The sequence below is a fragment of the Phacochoerus africanus genome, chromosome 1, assembly GCF_016906955.1.
Source record: "Phacochoerus africanus isolate WHEZ1 chromosome 1, ROS_Pafr_v1, whole genome shotgun sequence".
NCBI classification, from domain to species: domain Eukaryota; kingdom Metazoa; phylum Chordata; class Mammalia; order Artiodactyla; family Suidae; genus Phacochoerus; species Phacochoerus africanus.
In genome coordinates, this window is record NC_062544.1 from 83,355,440 (window position 1) to 83,372,378 (window position 16,939).

Sequence of the window (16,939 nt, forward strand, 5' to 3'; positions counted from 1 at the left end):
TGCTTGGCTGCATCGAGAATGTGGGCTCTTAGTTGTCAAGTCTACTGCAGAGTTGGAGTAAATAAAGCAAGTTGAAACACCACAAAGCTTACTTTGTTCTTATCAAGATTCAGAGATCCTTCCTCTGCCATTTTCACTGACATCACTTGGCAAAAGCTATTTGACCAATTGCAATGTCTTAGTTCCTATTCCTATTAGTCACCTAACTGCAGGCAACCAATGGCCTTCTTTTCCTTGCCCCTACACACCTACCGGCACCTAGATGTGAGAAGACAAAGTTCTTCTCCAGAAGCCCCTTTTCCTTGAATACTCTTCATTCACAGTCTCTTTGATTTTGGCATTTCTTACCATGAATATCAGAACAAGTAACTTTTCTCCCATGTACACTGGGTACCACCATCTTTGTGTCAGGCATGAGGGTTTAAACCAGGTTACACAAAAAAGATGTCAACATAAAGTATGCATTTTGATTGTTTCCATTAGGTCTGAGGCAATATTACTCACAGTACTTGCTGTTACTCTGAGTACCAGAAATAAACTAACTTCCCTTTTTTGGGGGGTGGGGTGGGTGGCCAACATTACTATAGAGCCCAAGTTTAAGCGCTGAGTACTAACATGGTCAAGCATGGTGCCAGGTTCATTTCTAGCTGAAGGTGAAGTAAGTTACACATCATGAATTAGAGATGGAACTAATAGGCATCTAAGAAATATTTTCAACCAACCTGAATCCCCTTGCTATTCAAATGACAATTGATGCTTAAACTAATCTATGATACACTTTGAGATTAGTTTCGCCTCAACAGAAACTTCAGGTTTGCTTTTGGGGATTAGGTCACCATCTCTTTCTACCCTTTTCCTGCCTTTATTAGTTACTTCAACATTCTTTCATATTTTCTCAGCAAAATCTTATGGTTTCTCACATCAAAAATTGTGTAATCCCCTAGTGCACAAATCAGCATTTTAAAAATCAAGGTCCTTCCTCAAATATCAAATCTCAAATAGCCATCCAGTTATTCTCACAAATCTTCCTCTGCAAAGTAATCACCATTTGTTGTCTTTCTTGTCTTTCTCCATGACTAAAATATAAGTTTCCTGAGGGCAGGAACTTTAGCCTTGGTGGAGCTCTAGGATTTAAGACAGTGCCTGCTGCAGACTATGTACTCCAGTAACATTTGCTGAAGGGCTTGAAAGCGAAAATGCAAGTTTTCTTAAACTTTAGAGAAGGGTGAAGAGGAAGAAACATTTTAAGATTAAATCCACTGGCTTTTTAAATTAAGGAAATACCACACCTCAGCCTGCATGTCAATCCTAATTAAGAAAGAAGACAGATAAGAATCGTAAGAGGAATAAAGGAATCTCAAGGAAATGAAATAATACAAAAAGAGGAAGGCAGATAAATGAAAACTTAACACCAGTGCCAGAGAGGCTGAGATGAAGAAATGATCTAGATTGGAGAGCTTTCTATATCAGTATACTTTCTACTCTATATTCTGTTGGATTAGGCACTGATTTGGAAGGGATGATTACAGGAAGACACTAGAGAGGTAACTGGTGCTGCCTTCTTCTAGAGTTCAAGGTAGGTGATAGGTTGTTGGTTCTCCATTTTTGGAAAGAGGAAATCCAACAATTAACCAATCAGCTCTATACTGCCAGTGAAGAACTTTCCAATTCCAAATTCATTTTTGCTACCCAGTTTTCCATCTGAACCCCCACACCAGAAAGGATACCATGAGAAGGAGAAGGCAGAGACAAAAGACTGCTAAGCATGACCATGGATAAAGGGAAAGTTATGACAAACTGGTTGGGCTTATCACTTCAAGGCTAAATGAACTGTGAACTGAACTCGAATTATCCTTCCCCATGGAGCAGAGCCACCTGTCCTGCCTCACTGAGGCTGGGCTCATTCTGTGGAGTATTAGCAAATATGACGCATGCAGGGGAACAAACTGTGTTTGTGTGGTCAGGCTTGCCTTCTAGTGCTTCGGTCATAGAGGAATACAGATGGAGCAGATTGAGCCCAACTCACGGCAAGCGGTCCAGCCCAGCCAGACTCCAGATTGAGGCATCACCCAGCTGAGCCTGTCAGCCAACCTGCAAAGGCATAAATGAGGGTGAGTAGTTTAGGTTGATGAGACTTGAAGCAGTAACAGCAATGGAAACATAAGCAGATGCCATTCTCTTAGGCTCCATCATGATAACTCTTCCTTCACTGCTCTACACCCAGAGCCTAACACAGTTCCTCACACACAGCAGGTGTTCAATAAACATCTGTTGTGGTTACACTTCTGTTTCTTCCACAAGTAGTAGTGTCCACAGAGAATCAAACTGAAAGGAATTTACATAAACTTAAAAGTCAAACATGTGGTCCAACTTCAAAATCACCAATTTCAACAAGGACCAGAAAGCATGTTAGAGGTCATCAGGGGATTAAGAGCAGCAACACTGGAAACAACTGCCTGGATTTGAGTCTAGGCTTCACAAATTACTGGTTGCGCAGGCTTGGGCAGAAGTGACATCACCTCTCTGCCCTATTCCTCATCTGTTAAATGGTGCTATTAATAGGACCTACCTCACAGGACAGTTGTGTGGACTAAGATATGTATTTCACAAACTTGCGTGGTACATGACAAACACCATCTATGTACTTCCTGTTATTATCAGCATAAGATGATTTGGCGAAGTTATTAAAGTCTTCTTTGCCTGCTCCTCCAGTCAACTATTTGCACTTACTTGTTCTATTATCTAATCTCTGTATTTATAATGAGCTCTTTAGTAGGTCTTCCTGATCCCATTCTGATCAGGAATGCTAAAGGCTGATATCTATTTCATCACCTTCCCTCCACCATTTTAAGAAATGCTGATTTTGTTCTTTTCACCCAGGGTACCATTTGCCCTCTCTCCACCTGCTCAAATCACATTTATTCATCAACGTCCAGCCTAAATGCCACCTCTTCCAAGAATCTTGTTCTGATCTTCCCTCCCAGAAAAGGGAAGAAACTTGCTGTTCTCTGACCTTCCTTAGTTCACCTCTACTTGAATTACACTTTCATACTCTCTACTTTGAGGTGTGTACCTTTCCACAATGAAATGGTAAGCTCTGAGGGGACAAGTCCACAATCTCTAGGCTCACTTTCTGTTCATTCCTACCACTAAGCAATGAGAATTTGTTGAATAACTATATTTGAAAAGCCCATTTAGAAAGATTCATCTAAAATCTAAAATAGCTCTATTGAAAATTCATTAAGTTTCTCAAGAAAGGTAAAAACTAGTTACAACTGGAGACTAATCAGACATTTTAAGATAAAGGCAAAGAAGTCTGTATGTGAAGAAGAAAGACACTTGATTTATTGCATTAAAAAACTTTATTTCATTTAAAAGGTCCAATATAAGCCAAATTAAACCCCAAATTGACAGGTATACTTAGAGATCTCCTGAACTAAATGGCACTGTTTGAGTTGAGTGTCTTGTTAAAAGGAGGTCATTTGCTATATTACCACCATTGCCCTCAAAGTAGTTCCAGAGCAGAAGCTGGTATTATTATAATACACATCAGATAGTTCAGATGTCATCTTTCATGCAGAAGTTAAAAAAGCAAACAGGCTTCCCTCTTCTGTGTGAGTACAAAAACCATTATAGAACAGGGCCTGAATGCCTTTGATATACAAGGTGTAACTATAAAGGATCTCACTGTGGTGCTGTGTCCCTTCATTCAAGCAGTCCATGTACTTACTCCAACAATGTTAGTGCTGTGCAAATACTACCGGGGACAGTACTCTGAGATTTGTCATCATGTGCAGTGCTGTGCAAATACTACCAGGGAAAGTACTTTGAGATTTCTCATCATGTGCAGACCAAAGGAAATGGCTGATCAAACTGGGGGATGGACTATAAAAAAATGCAATGACAAAGCATTGAAATAGTGGGCAAGCAATCAGAAAACCCACCTCACAAATATTTCCAGTCATAGCATCATTTACATAAAGTGATCCAACATCTGAATTCCGGTATGTGTGAGGATAAATTATACAGCTTGTTTCTTTATAGCTACACCTTGGGTTTCATCAGATGCGTTAAATCCAACAGCGTGTCTAATGAGTCCTTCCAGAAATCACTTCAGCGGGTGAGTCAAACAGCCTGTAAAAGAGAGACCGCGGCAGAGGGCACAAGTCATCCTGCCGAGTTCTCAGTGTTCGAGTTCTCTTGGAGGACAGACCTGGGCCCAAGGGCAGAAGTTCCCAGGAGGGAGGCTTCGACTCCATCTAAAGAAGACCTTTCTAGCAGTTAAGAGCTGCTCAACAACTGAATGGACTGCTTGGTGAGGTAGAGTCACTGGAAGTGTTCAAGGTGGAAAGGTCACCCTTGGAGAAGGGACTCCTGCATTTGTTAAGAGGTTAGACTGCATGAACCTCAGGTCTGTTTCAATTCTGAGATTCTAGAAAATTCCCTCAGGGAATTCAGAAGAGAATTCCTAAAAGGAAAGAGAAAGCACACGTATGTATACTTTTAGAATCCTCTTGAGTTTTCTTTTTTTTCAAAAGGTACAATAGAAAATGTAGTCTGCTGTCTTTAAAATGCATATTCACCTTCCTACCACTAATAATTAGGAAGGGTCCAATATGACTTCTTTATATTATAAAGAAAAGATGGAGGATTACATTTATAATTTCTGCAAATATTTTAGAAAAAAATGCTTAAAATCTAGTAGTCAATGCTCTAGAAACTTTATAGATTTTTAGGTAATATGCACAGATACAAATACATTATTCATTAAATACAACTCACATCTGTGTTTTATTATACTCTAAAATATACAGGAATCTTGATGTACTGAAAGAGTGCAAGTAAATACAGTATTCAAGCAGTCACTATTTCTATTTACATGCTCATTAATTCTTCAAAAACCCACAAAATTATCAAATAGATCAAAATACTGTTCTGTGTTTTCACACTTTATATTCAGAAAAAACCAGCTGATAATTTACAATGTCATAAAGTTTCCAGTTTCACAATACAAAAAGAATAAAATGAAATTGGGTATCATTTTGTGAAAATTTATGGAACTCTACCCAGACCTGTAATACCCCCTACATCTGTGAAATCATTTCACTGGGAGAGTAACGGTTACAGTAAAAGCAGAGCCATGTAAATTGTTATTTAAAAGCCTAAACATCGGCCTTTTCGCCCTCTCTTTTTGTTATCTAAAAGGCAGTCTTCCAATTCGGCAGGCAATTTTTTCTTTCCTCAAACTGTAGCATGATACAAACATGCTACTTTAAATGTGAACAAGACCTAAAGGCTTTAGTATTTTAAACCTTGCCCAATATAGAAATGCCTTCTATGAGACCTGATGATGTTAACTTATGAATAACAAGGGAGTTTTTTTTTTCTTTTTGATTCTTCACGAAGCAGTGACAACAGAAATCCCCCAATCCATTGTGGAGGCACAAGGGTGACGACACAGGTGAGGAAAGTGTACCATCCAAAGCAGTGAGGTTGAAAACTCCACTCCCCAGGACAACGTAGCTGCAACAGGGTGAAAATCATCTACTTTCTGATTGCATGAAATTTTCTTCTTCTAGGAAATTCTTTACATTTTCCAACAAAAATAGCTCAATTTTAAACCTAAACCATTCAAGACTGGGCAACAACAGCCCAACCCAATCTAGCTCATGTTTACATCACAAATATTTTCACCCTGACTGCATTCAGTCAGCTGGTTTTCAATTCTAATTTTATAAAAGTTGGAATTTTAAAATTCTTATGTAAAAGAAAAAAATGTAAAAATACATCAGCTTTCTCTCACGGTTTAATACAGTATTAGAAGGCTTTCAGATGTTTTTTTTTCCTAGTTTAGATAATGTCTCATTTCACCCGCTCCAGCTTCCAAAATGGCATTCTATTAAAAACCCTGGAGTTACTTGGTCCTTTGGCAATTTGCTGTGCATGTCATGCCTACTGTACCAAACTTTTATTGCCCTTAAATTTAGTTGTAGTTTTACTGGTAAAATTGAAATACAGTGTCCACATCTCTTCTTTCACCATAGTGTTGCTTGTGTAAACAGATTAGGGTGCAGTGTCCCAAATTACTCCTGGCATTGCAAAACCAAATTACATAATTCCACAAAGCAATCTGACATCAAAGGTTTTCCTCTGGTCAAGTCTATTTCAAGATTCTAGAAGTTCCTTTTGTAAAACTTGCCTTTAAAACTCTTTTTCCTAATGTCATCACAGTTAGTTTATTCGCTCACTCTGCAATCTTTCCTCATAGGTTGCTTTTGCACGTGAGTAAGAGCGTGCCTTTTTCCTGAAAAAGCACAGTTTGAAGCGTCAGTGTCAGAACCTCCCCCCCCAGACCTCGGCTCAGCCTCTCAGTAAGTCTCGGAGTCGGAGTCATTGAGCTCATCCACTTCGGTGTATAAGTACTCCTGCTCCCCACCAATGTTGTTGAAACTGCAGTAGGAACTGGGTTCATTCCTCATGATGGGCAGCGCTTCGAAGCTGACTGTTTTCGAGGTGTTGGTATAACGGTTAATGGCACTGAACGTCAAGGATGATAAAGGGCTACTCGATGAGACAGGCATCATGGTGGCCAGAATGAGAGCTAGGCAGTCGGCCACGTCCTTGTTGGGGGCACAGGCCAAGGCTGGGGTATAGCCTAGAATTCAAGAGAAAACTTAAACATTAAACATCCTTAGACTCATTTCACTAACATAAGGGAATAAGCCTAAAGACCTTCAACTTTATACAGATTTTAAATTACCTGGCTTAATTACCTGGTTTAATTAGAATGATTTAGAACTTCCCAGTATGCATACAGAAAAAGAGGAAAGTCATAGAAATCTAGGGTAGGGGGAGCCCTAACAGACTGCATTAAAGCAGAGGAAATGAGGCCTGGGGGTGGATGATTCCTCCAGAGTCTCACAACTTACTCAAATCCGTCTGAGTTCATAGGAGATACGAGGCTGGAATAATGGAAACAGAGATGGACAAATCTGTGTTCAGAACGCTGGGAGAGTTTTTTGTCGATTTGGAGTCCTGTAAGTATGTGCCTAGGTGCTGAGAAACCTTACAGCTTTATGCACTAGCTCAAAAGAAGCATGTTGAGGGGTTCCTGTTGTGGCACAGCGGAAACGAATCCGACTGGGAACCATGAGGTTGTGGGATTGATCCCTGGCCTTCCTCAGTGGGTTAAGGATCCGGTGTTGCTGTGAGCTGTGGTGTAGGTCACAGATGCGGCTGCGATTCCACATTGCTGTGGCTGTGGTGTAGGCCGGCAGCTGTAGCTCCGATTTGACCCCTAGGCTGGGAACCTCTATATGTCATGGGTGCTGCCCTAAAAAGCAAAAAAAAAAAAAAAAAAAAAAAAAAGCATGTTTGCATGTGGAATGAATGACACCTGGTTGACAACTGAATTTTCTTTCAGGGTCATAGTCAATTGAAGAAAAACAGAAAAACTAACCAGGTTTTAAGCTCCTAAGTCAAAACAAATGTTTCCTTTGTATATATTCCTTTAGCAGAAAGACTGACTTTGGCTCTAAGGCACCACAAAGTATCAACATAGCAAGCTAAAGAAGTAGTTGGTACCTAGGTTGGGTAGGGAGGGAAGGTTAAGAACACAGAGCCCAATTAATCAACCTCTGTGTTTCTGGAGCAATTTATAACTGGATCATTAATCTGAAGGTTAGAACTGTTATAAAATAAGATGGGCACTTACTAAGACTTGCCAACTTTGAACATGATTACTTTATGGTTCAAAGCATGACAGAAGACATCAGGTCATAGGTAACCTTCACTATCATCTGTTACATTATCTCTTCCATTTCCTTATAAGGAAAAACGACATAAAACCTTGAAAATGATCAAAGACTGCACATCTGCTATTGACACAGAGCCTCACGATGTGGCCAAATATCTTATGATACAGGTTAGCAATTTAGGTTCCTCATTTAATTTTATTTATTTATTTATGTGGCCATGCCTGAGGCATTTGGAACTTCCTAGGCTAGAAATCGAACCTGTGCCAAAGTTCGACACAAACTGCGACAGTGACAACACTGGATCCTTAACCCCCTCCCTGCTCCACAAGGGAATTCCTAGGCTCCTCATTTTAATCTATTCAGTTGCTATATTTCATAAATGTAATTTATTTGTCTCATGGGTGATATTATTCACTCCTGCTGATTTCATGACTACATATACTAATGATTCCCAAATCTCTACATCCAGCCCAGATCTTGCTAACTTTGGGCTCCAGACTCATACATCCCATTACCTTGGAGTTTCCAGAGAACTTTTCCTAAGTCCCTAAGTGAACCTAGCTCTTCCTCCTATATTCTCATCTTAAACAACAGCACTCCCTCTTCCCTGCCTCCTACCACAGCATCCCATGCCAGGTGGCAGAGGTGACTTCTTCCTGCTACAAGTTCCAATGAGTCCCATCATAAAATCTCTAGGAACAGCTACCGCTACCGTTTTTTATCTCCAATGTCTCTAACTTAATTCTGCCCACCCTTTTCTTCCACCCCTGTGAAACTGTTTTCTTATTCTAGGCTTGCTCCCTTTCAGACTAACTGGTGTCTCCTCCTTTGCCATTTGACCTAAGAGACTCAAGTATGACAGTAATGACCCTGCCCTGCATTATTTCTTTAAACATGCCACTCTCTTTGCTTAGAAAGTTTTCTCCCCACTTTCTACTTGTCTTTGGATCTTGGCTCAGAAGGTACTTTTTGGGGATGCCTTTCCTGATCCCTCTCTTATGGCTTTTTCTAGGTTTATTCCAACTGTACTATTTTCCAGCACCTTGTGACAGCCTGTCTGTACTCATTTCCATTCAAGGAACTGGACTGTTTCACTCCAAACAGTATCTGGAGAACCTGAGCACAGTGCTGGGCACACCACCAACACAGAGTCCCCGAGCCCCCTTGGCCAGGCACTTCTCTAACCACTTAGAACTTTGAGTTCAGCTGACAAAGGCTCCTGCCCTCGTGGAGCTTATATTTATTCTAGTGGGGGAGACACCCAAGATAATTAAAAAAGCAAATTATAAACAATGTTAGAAGATAAGCTCTATGGAAAAAGAGAACGAGGAAGGAGCAGAGCAGGTTAACTGAGAAAGAGGATATAGTGGGGTGTGCAGTGGCTGTAGTACAAAAAGGGTAGTCAGGATGGCCTTCATTGAGATGAAACTTCAAACAGGTGAAGGATTTAGTAAGACTGTTGGGGGCAGAGTGTTCTGAGTAGAGGAACCAGCCAGAACAAAGAGGATCACGCATGCATGTCCCGGCGTGAGGAGCCGGCATGGTAGAGTGAGATGGGGCAGGAGAGGATGAGATGAGGTGAGAAGGGTAATGGGCCACAGACTGATCCAATAGGGCGCAGGAGGTCATTTAAGGATTATCAGTGAACTGAGACTCCGAGTAGTATCTCCTCATGTTTTTTAAAAGGATCCCAGCCAGGGTGGTAGGAAGAGAGGAAAAGGAAGGGGCCTATTTTGAATATACTCTGGAGGTGGCTCAACAGCAATATGCTGGCAGATTGTACCCTGGTGTGACAGAGGGTAGAGGATGACTCAAGGTTTTTGTCCTGAGCAACTGTAAGGATAGGACTTGTCTTCAGCTGAGCTTAGGACAGCTGTGGGGAGAACCGACTCCATAGAGGGGGGAGAAAGGATGAGCTGCTCAGTTCTAGACACGTCTTAGACATTCACATAGTACATTATAATCAAACCACATATACTTCTTGACTCTCCTCCTTATCCTCCCCTCAAATGATCTGCACCTACTGATCCAAGGAACAGTGTGTAGCACAACGAAAGATATGAAGGTGATTTGGGGGAATATTGGACACTAGCTATGGTAGACTACAACTTGCACAGTCTTTATTCATGTACATTTTCGATTCCACTTTAAAAGCCTATTTCTATTTTTAAAGAAGGAACAACTAGTTGTGTCAAATTCTGACATGTCAAGTAAAAGGGAAACTAAGAATTGAAACCTAACACTGCATTAGTCACTGGTGATATTGATGAGAATAGTTCTGTGGTACCGTGGGGGTGAGGTCTGGCCAGAGGGGATTTGGCAGAGAAGGAAAAGAAGAATTGCGGACAGTGGGAGAGCCAACCCTTGAGTAACTGTGATATTAAGTGTAATAGAGAAGCACGGGAAGAGCTGGCAGAAGGAGTGGGATTAATAAAATATTTAAGATGAGAGAAATAATGTTTTTATCCTGATGGGATAAATCTGGAAAGATTCCTACAAAAAAAAAAAAATCATTACTACAGGACACAAAATCAAAGAACTTCTAAAGTGGTAGTCTCGAGTAGACAAAAGAGATCTAGTGCACAAATAGGAAGATTAGTTTTAGATAAAATCTGCAATTAAGTAAGGGCCTTGAAAAATATTTGTTGACAGAAGAAATCTGTTGAATACTAAGATAATCAACAGTGATATAACTAACATGAAAGTTGACACACTTTGATTTAATAAATATGTGAAACTCAGAGGTTCATCTTTTGAATGGACTTTTCCTGTTCTTCTTTGTCCTTATGCCTTTTGCACAAAGTAAGTCCTATTTAATATTAACTTCAGCTCTCCTCGTTGACCAATAAAAGCTAGCCACATCTATTTTACTTCAAATATGGATCACTCAAAGATAAAAGCTTCTCACAGGTTAAGGAAAGTGAATTAGAAACTACTTACCATTTTCATCTACTGCAAGCACACTTGCTCCTTTTCCCAAAAGTTCTTGAACCACCATTGTTAGCCCGTTCCGGGCAGCAACATGCAGAGGTCTGGGGGGCGGAAATACGTGTATATATACATACTTGTATGGCTACACGTGTGCATGATTATTTCTCTCTCCCTCTCCCAAGCCTGGTAGTTGAAGAGCATTTTTTTTTTTGCTGGGCTGTGAAGACTCAAAGATGCAAAGTGGAGACACCTGGTCCTGGCAGCAACAAAAATGGGAGTGGGGAGGGCAGATCCAGCGTACAAGTGCCTCATCAATGTGCCCTGCCTGCAGCACTGGACCCGTCAATGAGGTCCCACCTTCACCAAACCCTTTGTAAGTTTCCTTTAAGACTCAATGTTTGAAATGATTTTACTAACTAAACTGCACTCTAAGTTGTTTTAAGAAATGTGGCTAGCAAACACGTATAACAGTTCCTGCTGTGGTGCAGTGGGTTAAGAACCTAGCATTGCCAGTTGTGGTATAGATCACAGATACTGCTGGGATCTGATCCCTGGCCTGGGAATTTCCATATGCCGAGAGTATGGCTAAAAAGCACAAAAAACAAACCCCAAAACAACCGCCCTCAAGGCCCCCAAAACAAAAACAAAAATACATATAATAGAATATATAATAAAAACTGTAAATTGCAATAGCACAAATTCCAACAGGCTTTGAAAACAGTTCATAGTTCATGACTCATATTTGGACGCTTAAGGGATCTGAGTGGTACCTGAATAGGAAACAGTTTTATAAGATTTTTCTCTTTACTAAGTCTCAAAGCAGAAGAGCAAATGGAAATTGGGAGAGGAATATGGAGAAGGTGACCCAAGATTTAAGCAGTCACCTAGAGGCTGGCTTCTCACATAAAGAACTTGATTATTTCTGAAATCTCTCTGCTTAGAGACACAAATAAAGCTTTAAACCTCATTAATTGCTAATGTTAAATAAGGTACTATTCCAGTTGACTGCCATAAAACACACAGAGTAGTATTATTTTCCTCCATTAAACTGGATTGAGAAATAACACATTATTTTCAATAATAAAGTTTCAGTTCAAAAGCTTTTCTATTAATATGCCTATTAGTTGTGATGCTTTTAAGAAATAAGCTTTATCAATTATAAAAACTGCCTTTATTTTTTAATTGACAGCCTCATTCCAATGGTCCCATGTTAGGAAAAAAACCCCATTTATCATCTAATTAGGGGTCACATGATTTACACTAGACACTAAAAGTACTCACGTTTGCAAAGCTGCATTGGTTGCATTGATGAGGTTTCTATCTGTTATCTTTTCCAGTATTAACAAGGCACTAGTTTCATGACCCTAAAATGATGGCAAATAACTCTTAAAATGTGGGCACCATTAAAGATATAAAAGATATTTATACACTAAAAACAATTCAACCCTAGTCCATAAAGCATGTACATCACCATACACAGGCCATGCATTTTCTTAGCTAATGCCTTAAATATCTGTCCAAACATGCACTGGTGTAATGGGGTTAGTTAAGAGGACAAGAATATTTAAGAATAGAGAAAGACAATAATTACATTTAGGCCTGTGCTCCAAAATTTACTTGGCTGCTGCCTGGAAACTTTCACATTGCATGGTGCTTAATAAGTCAGCATTCCCCAGCTCCCCCAAGAAATCTGATGCCAGTGATTATAAGAGAGGACTGGTTCCTAGCTCTGTTCATTTTAGTTAAGTGGAAAAAATTTAAATGCCACTGTTGATATTAACAATGAAAACATATCCTTAAGATGTGTACATACCTTGCTGCAAGCCAAATGGAGGGCGGTGTTTTTACTGTTATCTTGTAAAGTCAGATCTGCACTAGCACTGCTAACCAGCATCTCTGGGAGGAAAAATTCTATCAACTCTTTTGTTTATGAACATATAGCTCAGATTACTAATAACTCACTGTAGAGAAATGAAGACAGAAAGGAAAAATATCCCTCTAGCAAAAACTTAAGCACACACACAAAAAACCCATTGTAACGTAAAGGTATATACTATATTGGCATACTCTTGTGTAAGCAACAGACATGAACAAAGCAACTAACATTCATTTTGTGAGTGCTTACTAAATTTCAAACACTGTTTTAAGTGGTCTGGAATTTATAGTAACTTATTTACCCCTCAAAACAACTCTACAAAGTAGGTACTGTTTTTTTCTCACTTTACAAATGAAAGACCTGAGGCATGAGGTTGTTAGGTTGGCAGCTCTGGGCCTCACATTCAGTCTGATGCCACAGCCAGGATTCTTAACCACTATCCTAATACTGCCTGCCCAACCAGTAAGAGCAAATGATACTGTGGCCCTAAACAACAAGGTAGGTTTAAGCAGGTAAAAGGTTTTAAGTCTCAGGAGTGGTGAGATAACTAATGGAAAACTGAAAGAACTAGAGTCAGAAGGCTTGGGGATCTACATTATATATAAGCAATATACACAGAACAATAAAAGTCTTAGGCAGTTTCTTTACCGACTGTATTTGTTTGTCCGTTTTCTGCAGCCATCATGAGAGGTGTCTTCCCAGAGGAGTCCACGGAATTGACATGAGCATTATGGCTGAGCAGCAGCTGCAAACACTCCACATGGTCTGTGAAGGCGGCCGCGTGGAGAGGCGTTCTGTACACATGGAAATAAGATGAGACTAAACTTGTGTGTTGTACACTCTAGAAAAATTCTGTTAATTTATGACAATTTCATGGGTTTGCATACTAAGCTATAAAGGCATTGCTTGGATACAAACAGGCTTAATGGGGGGGAGCTAATTCCTGCCACAAAAATTTATATTTCTGATAATATAAAAAGGCCCTAATTAAGCTAGTAATAAGGACAGGTTATAAAAGTGTTCCCCCAAATTACATCATTAAAGGATATTTTGAAAGAAATAAATCCTGACCCAAATACTGCCAAGAATCACAACTGCTGGACTATTCCAGCTTTTATTCCTATTTAGAAAACTCTTAATTTTACTAAAAATAGTCTTTGGGTAACAAATACACCTCTTTAAAAAAAGGGAAATCGTAACATCTAAAACTTTTAAAAAGAGGGCGACTAGCTAAACATCAAGATAGAAAAGCCTTTTATAATAACAATTAAAATTTTGCAACAATTTACACTTGCAAATATAAAATCAAGTTTTAATTAAAAAGGGGTTCTCTTTAAATTCTTCTACACTAGTAGTTAAAACCGTTTTTCCCTATTGAAAGTAAAATTATTTCCACATGGTTGAATTCCTACCTTCCTTTTGAATCTGTGGCATTCACTATGCTGGCACCTAATGTATCAATTAACATCTCAGCAGCACCTTCGTTGTCATTTATCCTGTGAAGGTAACAAGGTGATCACTTTCACAGCCACCATGTATTTCTTTAATACTCAAATCAAATTTGATTCATCCTGCCTTTACTTACACAGCACAATGCAATGGACTGAAAGCATTTCCTTCCATTTTCTGGAAAACTTCCTGTTCTAAAAGGAGTTCTACACACGTCTCATGACCTAAATAAATAAATGAGAATCAGGTATTAAACTCCGAAAAAGATAATGAGATGCCCATATATACCCACATAGCCCTATACAAATAAAAAGCTTTACATGGATTAAAAATAATCAGTTCATTGAACCCACTGAACATCACATTTTTAGCCATGTTGGAATCTAAAGTATAATTTTACGGCAGTTTATTATTGACATGACAGATATTTACTTTGTGAGGAAAGAAATTAGTCTCATTATTCTTTTCCATGATGACCAGTTAATTTGGTCATTATTTTTTTAATGTCCTATTTATATAGCAGAGCATAACTTTCAAAATAAAATATATTTATGTAACAAAATTAACTTCAAAATTTAAGTATTTCCTGGTCCTAGTAGTGAACTAATGTAAAATCTCAAATTCTGTCAGAGGAAATAAGTACATGTCCCTGGCCCCCCGCCCAGGTCCACTCTGTAGACTGACCACTATGACCTGACACTTCCAGAAAATTTTTAGGCATATACAACTGCATGCACACAAACACATACTTCCTTTTTTCATTTTTATGCAAATGGCACATTCTACCCTGCAACTTAAAAACTGTATATACCCTTCCATAGTAGCATATACATAGAAATCTTACTGTTGAATGTTTGGAAAAACCTCACAATATCCAAGTGTCTTATACAGTATTTAATCTCTAATTACGGATTTTGTGGTGACTGCTAGTTTGTTTTTCTTTGTGATATTAACAATGTTGTAAATGAAGCATTTTAGTACTTAAAAAAAAGTATTTTTTGTATTTCTAGGAACAATTTCCTAGAAATGATACTGCTGGGTTAAAGGACAAGTATATTGATTACTAAGAGGTATCAGGCCCAGTTTTTAGCAGCAACTTTGAAAACAGGGGAAAAAACCCAATCCCCAGATTTCCTTAACCTGATTTTCAAGGCCAGGATTTAAAAAGTACCCCCACTGCTGTATTTTTTCTTTTTTGCTTTTTAGGGCTGAACCCATGGCATATGGAGGTTTCCAGGCTAGGGATCTAATCAGAGCCACAGCCAGCCCAAGCCACAGCCACAGCAACACCAGATCTGAGCTGCGTCTGCAACCTACACCATAGCTCATGGCAATGCTGGATCCTTAACCCACTGAGCGAGGCCAGGGATCAAACCCACAACCTCATGGTTTCTAATTGGATTCATTTCTGCTGTGCCAGGACGGGAACTCCCCCATTGCTATATTAATTGCAGCAAATGAAATGTTGCTTCTTTTATTTTATTAGTCATTTGGGATCTGCATTAGGAATGAATTAGATTCTTACATAGCCTCTTTATTTCCATTGCTTAATATTTAGCTTACAAAGTCATGCTATGTCTTTTATTTTTTAATTAGTGCAACATTCTCAAACAATAGCTCAACTTATCCAACAATATCAAATCTAACTTTATCAAACAATAACTCAGTCTTTATCCTATAATCATTTTTACCTGGAAGAGAAACTAAGTTTCAGGAAATCTGTGATTGTGTTCCAACATTTGTCAGTTCTTTCTTCCAGTGCTTCTCAATGAGAGCAACTTTGGCCTCCAGGAGACATTTGGCCATGTCCAAGGACATTTTATCTTATTACAACTGGGGTGGGGTAGGAAAGTGCTATGGCACCTAGTGGGTAGAAGCTGGGGCTGCTGCTAAACATCCTGCATGTACACAGTAGTCATGATGAAGGATTATCTGGCCCCAAATGTCCAGTGCTGAGAGTGGGAAACATTGCTTTAATTTTCTCTCTCTCCAAATGTTAACTCATGACCAACCAAGCAGCCTAGGCAAGTTATCCAGTATTGATTTGAGAGTCTCCTATCTTCCTGGGGTAGCAATTCTCAAGGTGTGGTCTGGGGAGCTCCAGGGTGATACTGCAAACTAACATGGAATGGGTTATTATTTAAAAATAAATTTTAAAAATATGCTTACATTTCTCAGTTCTAATTTCCAATACAGTAAATAGTAATAGCTGAAAAGCCATAGGTCCTGAGACTGAAAAGTGTAAGAATCACTAGCTGAGTAGATTATGGATGGCTAAAAGGGAGTTCTGGGGTTCTGGGTTATCTCCAGCAGTCATTACTGGGGTCATGTCAAGCTGTGAAATTCTTCACTTTGTGTCTTAGTTTATAAAGGATAAAACTGTTCTCATGTCTGAAGATGCGTATAACTTCATAAAAATTGATAGACTTAAAAAAAGGAATATACAAGATCATCTAAGTATTCTTAAGTTCTGTGATTGAAAGAATCCTTAAACTGAAAATCTGAACTTTAAAGTTGAGTATGCATAAACAGTTTTCTTCTCAAACTGCCTTAATTCCATTTTAATTTTGAGAGAAAGGTTGTTTTCTGTTCTGTTGGAGTGCTTTCAATTTTTTCAGCCATACATTACTAGTCAAAGTAATAACACCATTTTACATATTCTACTTGCAGAATGCCAAATTATAAAATACGCTTTTGGCTACAAATATGGTATTAATTTTAGGCTGCCTGTATAGTCTCTTATTGCATATAGCCAACAAAGATCTAATTCCTTCCAGCTCAATTCAGAATCATCACAATTTTGCTACAGCCTGGAAATTAGACACATCTGTTATGATCTTTAAATGGCAACCAGGAATGTAGTTTGTGCAAAATTTTGTGTCTTGTACACAATGTGCTCAGAGTCTAAATTCAGCAGTGAAAGAAG

At 39.0% G+C, this 16,939-nt stretch overlaps 1 protein-coding gene across 8 annotated transcripts in view; it reads right to left on the reverse strand.

Moving 5' to 3' along the window:
• Positions 1–3,343: 3,343 nt before the first annotated feature.
• The window catches only part of ANKRD28 (ankyrin repeat domain 28), a 222,888-nt gene continuing 209,292 nt past the window's right edge, over positions 3,344–16,939 (reverse strand). For all 8 annotated transcript variants that reach the window (XM_047768705.1, XM_047768713.1, XM_047768694.1 and 5 more), the window contains 7 exons: positions 14,150–14,237; positions 13,977–14,060; positions 13,213–13,358; positions 12,502–12,584; positions 11,970–12,052; positions 10,698–10,789; positions 3,344–6,655 (listed from right to left, as the gene is read on the reverse strand). In XM_047768705.1, coding sequence (XP_047624661.1) covers positions 6,369–6,655; positions 10,698–10,789; positions 11,970–12,052; positions 12,502–12,584; positions 13,213–13,358; positions 13,977–14,060; positions 14,150–14,237 — 863 coding nt within the window. In that variant the 3' untranslated portion in view covers positions 3,344–6,368. The remainder of the gene's footprint in view (positions 6,656–10,697; positions 10,790–11,969; positions 12,053–12,501; positions 12,585–13,212; positions 13,359–13,976; positions 14,061–14,149; positions 14,238–16,939) is intronic.